This window comes from Salmo salar, chromosome 06, assembly GCF_965601325.2.
Source record: "Salmo salar chromosome 06, fSalSal1, whole genome shotgun sequence".
Classification (NCBI taxonomy): Eukaryota; Metazoa; Chordata; class Actinopteri; order Salmoniformes; family Salmonidae; genus Salmo; species Salmo salar.
This window is the reverse complement of record NC_138296.1, coordinates 59,562,281-59,568,280: the sequence shown is the minus strand read 5'-3', so window position 1 is coordinate 59,568,280 and position 6,000 is coordinate 59,562,281. Positions and strand designations below refer to the sequence as shown.

Genomic DNA, 6,000 nt, shown 5'->3' with positions numbered 1-6,000 from the left:
TCACGGTAAGGTCTACATCTGTTGTATTCAGCGCATGTGACAAAGTTGGATTTGATTTGATGTTTTACCAGTATGGCTTACCCTGATATGTATTTTGCCTTACTTTCACCCCTGTCCTTACAAGACATCTCCACCCACCCGTGACACCTGGCCATGCAAACCGAACTCCACCATTGGTCTCACGCGGGAAAGCATGCTCACGCGAGAGAGGGAACACCCACTTACACAGACAGGAACCTTGACCATTTTTTCAAATGGTAAACTGCTTGAGTAGACATCTTTATTTATCCACCATCGTTGGCTAGAGACCTTGATTCTCAACGCTCGCTGTTTTCGCTGATGCCATGCTGGGCTAGGGGCTTCGGAGAGAAAAGGCATTTGCCTGTATCCGGGTTAGACATGGAAGGAAAAAAGTTTCATGTCTGTCTGAAAACGTATAACATGAGCTTGCTCTAACAGACGGTATTTATGCGGATATTCGATACTCTTGCGCTTTTTGATTTTACGCTAACGTCGTTTTCTTGTTAGCTAACGTTAGCTGTCTGGCTTCTTTTGTGTTCTGCTTTTCTTCCTCTTTTTTTTTTTTTTTTCATTAGCCAGTTAGCTTGCTAGCTTGACTGGACTTTATGCCTGAGATGTGGACTTGATCATGGCCGCACAAGTGGCAACAGCCCCAACATCAAATGGTAAGAAAAGGTCGAATTTAACCAGTAACTTGAGTCAAGATTTGAAATCTGGCAAGTCTGGAGTAGTTGGTGGAGCTGTGCTTGGGGTAGGAAATGGGACTAGCGTTCATGCTATGAATAATGTAGAACGCCATGAACTGAACCCGACCAGTAGAGCTCGAGCTTCTCCTGCAAACAACGATTCGAATCCACGTGAGAAGGAAAGTAGAGATTCTAGATCGGCGTCTTTTTCGACTTCAAATTCTAGCATGGAGACGGGAATGTTTGTGAGTCATAAAGTGAAAAATGTTGGTGGCGAAGATACTCCATCTCTCCACCACACACCTCCTCAGCAACAGCCATTCAACCAATTCATTCAGCACCAACAACGCCAAATTCAGAACAACAACCAGCAGTCGCTACATGGAGAAAGTGGAAACCGCCAACATGGAGGAAAAGGGAATGTTGTTTTAGGGAATACAGTCGAACGCCATCAGCAACAGGAAATGCTGAATAAAAATGAGGACGACCAACCGAGCAAAACGGAAGACCGGTTGGACAGCAGGTACGAGCATGCCAGTTCGGGACCAACGAATAACAACATCAACCCGTCCCAAAGTGGTACCAGCTCAGTTTCGGAGTTTAATAGTTATTATGGAAATGGTAAAGGAGGGCCTTGCTTTGATCAACATGGCGGACAACAAAGCCCTGGGTCTGGGATAATGCATTCGGTACAACAGAATATGGATCAAGTTCAACAAAACTCCCACGAAGGGTACCACAACAACCCGTACAACCACTACCCGACTTACCGCCCTGGCTACGGTAATAGTGGATATGGGATGATGAGTCCCTCTCGGCAGGGGAACAACATGATGGGCCTAGGCAGCAACACGGCTGCTGCTAATCATAGCAAAGCTGCCATGGCCGCTGCCTCTTCTGGTGGTGCTAATGTTGGAGGGTTTCAGAGATTTCCAGGGCAAACTCAGCAACATCCTTCGGGGGCTACCCCAACTCTAAACCAGCTACTGACATCCCCGAGCCCTATGATGCGGGGCTATGGCGGTGGCTATCAAGATTACACTAATCCCTCTGCTCAACAACAACAACAATCAAGCATGGGGCTGACCAAAGACATAAACCCCCAATACGGTTCAGTTACTCATGTTTGGGGAGGACAACAAAGAAATCACCCAGCCATGAGCCCTGGAAACAACGGACAAGGAAGCGGCAGATCACAGGTAAATGATACATTCATATATGTCACTTTTTAACTAATTGGCCAAACTAACTAAGCTTTCCAGGCGGTTTTGTAGTTAACTAACGTTACATAGATACATTAATGTAGCTATGGTCACAGAGACCAGTTAGCGAACGTTATGCCAATTTGTCAGCCAGTGAGGCTAGGATGAGAGGTCTTCTCTGAGTCTGGCTGCATATTTGTGTAGCTACATTACAGTACCTAACATTTTACTGTATAATATATAAACATGCAGGTGGAGATAACATCCACGTTGTCATTTTCTGAATTCAGCAGCCATGTGAGCAGTTAGCAAACTATTATGTTTATGGTTGCTTGAAGTTGGCATTAAATGTGGCATCTGGTTGGGGACCACAAAGTTATCCTTTTCAGTTAGTTTGCTTCCTAGTTTCTATAGTCTATGCTCCAACATTTTAAAACCACTTTAGCTATACATAGTTCCAAATAAACGTATGCATTCGCATGCTGATTTAATTTTAAAACATTATTTGCAATTTAACTTGTGGACTTACAAAAAATATCGTCGACCATTCCATCTAATGTTCAGCTTGCTTAAAAACCAAGGACCATTCTAACTAGCATTGACTTGCTAGCTAGCAAGGTTGACTCTAGCTAGCTAACGGTCAGGTCAGGATGTGTGCAACTGCTGAGATATTGAAGTATCCGTTTCAAATCTCAAAAAGCATATCAACGTATGTTGAACAAGCACAATTCTTACTCGCTAACGTTAGCATTCGTTTGTTGATATCCAGCGAACTATTATATACGCTAATTTGTTATATGCTAGCTATAGCATAGCCTGATAACATTTAGCTTTGTAACACTAGTTTGAGGGCCTCGCGTTGGCCAAGTAACTAACGTTGGCTAGCTAGATATGCTCCTTGGCCCATATTGTGCATAAAGAGTTGCCAACGCCTTTAAGGGATATATTATGCTAGTAGCTAGCTATGTTCCCATGTGTTGCAATCAATTGGTTAGAGATTGCAAGGGCTGGTATCCAGCTAGCTCTTGGTCATGACTTTCAGTTCCATTACGTAAGTCATTGGAGGAAGGCGTCTTCTGTAGGGGGGGGATTTTATTAAGAGCTGTGACGCTTGGTCTGAACATTGACACGCATCGCCTGTGGTACGGTTTTGGTAGCATAAGGACCTTATTTTTCATATATTGACAATGAATAATACATTAAATTGATACACACCTTTTTTTAGGGTTAAGGTTCACACATGGCCATATTTCCATGTTACAGCGCTTGTTTACAGGAAACGTAGACTACCTGTGCTAATTGGATGTCTGAGTCTCTGAACACCTGTGTGTAAATGGAGGACAGAAACCACAAACGTGTTGTCAGTGGACAGTACTGTCGGCTGCAACTCTGTTAAAACGGAATGTGTGTGTTGCATTTATGAAATTATTTTGATGTGATGTGAAAGTAGAGGGATTTATGTTTCTAGAACAATACCGCAATTGAGAATCGATTCACATTTAACTTAAGAGTATTTCGCTGTTTTGGCTTCCAGCGCCAATTCGCACTTTAAACAGAACATGTAAAGTCCTTGGACTAAGGAGTAACGTTAAGCTCCTGTAGTCCAATATTGGACTAGTATACAGCTTGCACTTCCGAGGGCACTTTGGAAGTTTGAGAATTGGAGTGAAATTTCACAGCTACTGCCTAGTTTACATAATATTGCATCAGATTGGTTCTCACCACCCATCTATCAAATGTGTGTATTTTCACTGTAGACGTAAATAGAGATGTCTACTGTGTTCTTGCCTAATTTCTTAATCCCTTCAGTAATGGTGTGGGGTAGGATTCAGGATTGTGTTCTGTTTACATTGTGTAATGAAATCTCTAACACTCTGGCTACTTGCTTCATTTATCTAGTGATGTGATCCTGCTTTTTGGCAGGGAGCCCATTATGTGGTTGAGCCCTGACCTTCACACATGCAGATTAGCCATGTGCCTGATCCCACCATCAGCCAGCTATTTACCTCAGCAGGAGCATGCATGCACACACGTGCACTGGTCACGCCTGCCCTGTGACAACCTGCTCTAAAAATCTGTTTCAAGGCATCGATGTCTTATTGTAATGTGGGCATGCTTTCTTTCTGGAAAAAAATATAATACAATGTTGGTGTTGTAGCTTAGTTTCCCCACTACTAATTTCTACCTCACACCAGTGTAAAATATACATTTCAGATAGACGCTTCTTTGTGTATTTACCAGCTCATACCCGCTGTCTCCATCAGATTGAGATTCTGTCACTGACAAGCCTACAGTAAATGTCTAATTTGGAAGTTAATGATCTTCAGAGGTATTGTAATTGAATCTTAAATTAGGCTTATTAAAGAGGACGTGCCCTGTTTTTCTAGCAGCTCGCTCTCATTCGGGCTTTGAGCACACAAACCTTGGAGCTTCAGAAGAAATACGGAGGGAGAGACACCGAAATAGCTTTGACGCTCGCTTTGACCATGCTATCAAACGATCTAGTTATGGTATATTTTGACAAATCAAGTGGGTATATTTACAACAAAGATACCGTTTGTGGATATAGGCCTATACCAAGATGATCTGCTAAATGCAGAGATGTAATGCCTATAATGTGCAGGATGGTTCTATTCATGACAAGCCTGGACGTCAGTGCGATGGCCACTTCATCGTGGGTTACAGAGAGTTCGTCACATGCCTTTTGGGGTCAGACAAACCTGACATTGGGTGTTCAAAACTATTTTTACACTGCTGGCATATTATCATAGTTTTGTCAGAATTGCGCTGGTTATCGCAGGAGGTGGCCCTATTTTTTAGTTTTGTTTTGAAAAGGTTTTGTCTAAAATTTAGGGCTGTCCCGGACCAAAAAAGTATCTTAGTCAACAGAAAGTCATCTGTTCTTTCGACCAATCAGTTGGTCAAAATGTTCAACAGTGTATTTTTCCACGAAGACACACCCTATGTATTTTAATAAAATTACCTATATATGCATTGAGCTTGTCTGATGCTTTACGCGCATTGTTTAAAATAAGACACAAATTACTTGAGGGAGCCAGAGATCAGGATAAACTTAACCTGACCCGACCATCCTCCTACTGGGGCTTGCAGATTCTGCGGGGAGTCGGCAACCTTTATCATGTGACATGCCAATTTATCTTACCATTTCTACCGATCTGCGTGCCAGGTATGGTTTTCATATGCACATTTTCGTGAAAAAGTTTCATTTATAATAACATCTTTCGTATCTCAATCATTGTCATGTGGCTAAACAAAATTCTATCCAAAACTAAATTTTAAATGATACAAACCTAAAAAGTAACTTCCATTGCCAACTGTAAATAGCCTATAAAGCCAACAAATAAAACCATTGCAGCCTGCAGGCAGAAAATGTCCTAAAATAAGTTATAAATAGGCCAATGTGATTTATAGGATATCTTCAATGAACTTGAAACATTGTATTAACTTGCATCTGGCCTGAAGCTCATGCTAGCAAACTTGCAACATTGTATGAAATATTCTGTGCCCTCAGTTTCCCACACCAGTAAGCTCAGGACAGACACAGCTGTAGACTATTTGCGCAACGGATAAGAAGTAATTGGGTAGGTCTATTTTATGCCGTTTCCACTGGATCAGAGCATGACATTTTTCCTTTTTCGCGCTGAGTTGTTTTTCAAATACATTGAGGAACTATTGTCATTCTCAATGGATGTGAAAACAGACTTTGCTTGCTTGCTGTTTGAGGTGAAGAAAACATTACTTTGAAGTTCCACAGGTGGTGTGTTAAGCCAATCAGAAATACTATCTGATCCCCGAATTGGCACATTTTATACGCCTACATTTGTGCGCAGGCCAGGTAACCTATGGGCCTACTTCTACTCTTGGCATTCTCTAAACCAGCTTCATTAGGAATGCTTTTCCAACAGTCTTGAAGGAGTTTCCACATATGCTGAGCACTTGTTGGCTGCTTTTCCGTCACTCTGCGGTCCAACTCATCCCAAATCATCTTAATTGGGTTGAGTTCGGGTGATTGTGGAAGCCAAGTTATCTGATGCAGCACTCCATCACTCTCCTTCTTGGTTAAATAGCCC

At 42.2% G+C, this 6,000-nt stretch overlaps 1 protein-coding gene across 8 annotated transcripts in view; it reads left to right on the top strand.

Moving 5' to 3' along the window:
* Positions 1–253: 253 nt before the first annotated feature.
* The window catches only part of arid1b (AT-rich interaction domain 1B), a 112,146-nt gene continuing 106,399 nt past the window's right edge, over positions 254–6,000 (top strand). For 5 of the 8 annotated variants that reach the window (XM_082976781.1, XM_082976780.1, XM_082976777.1 and 2 more), the window contains exon 1: positions 254–1,906. In XM_082976781.1, the coding sequence (XP_082832907.1) occupies positions 650–1,906 (1,257 nt within the window). In that variant the 5' untranslated portion in view covers positions 254–649. The remainder of the gene's footprint in view (positions 1,907–6,000) is intronic. The other 3 variants (XM_082976782.1, XM_082976779.1, XM_045720740.2) reach the window with 3 other exon arrangements.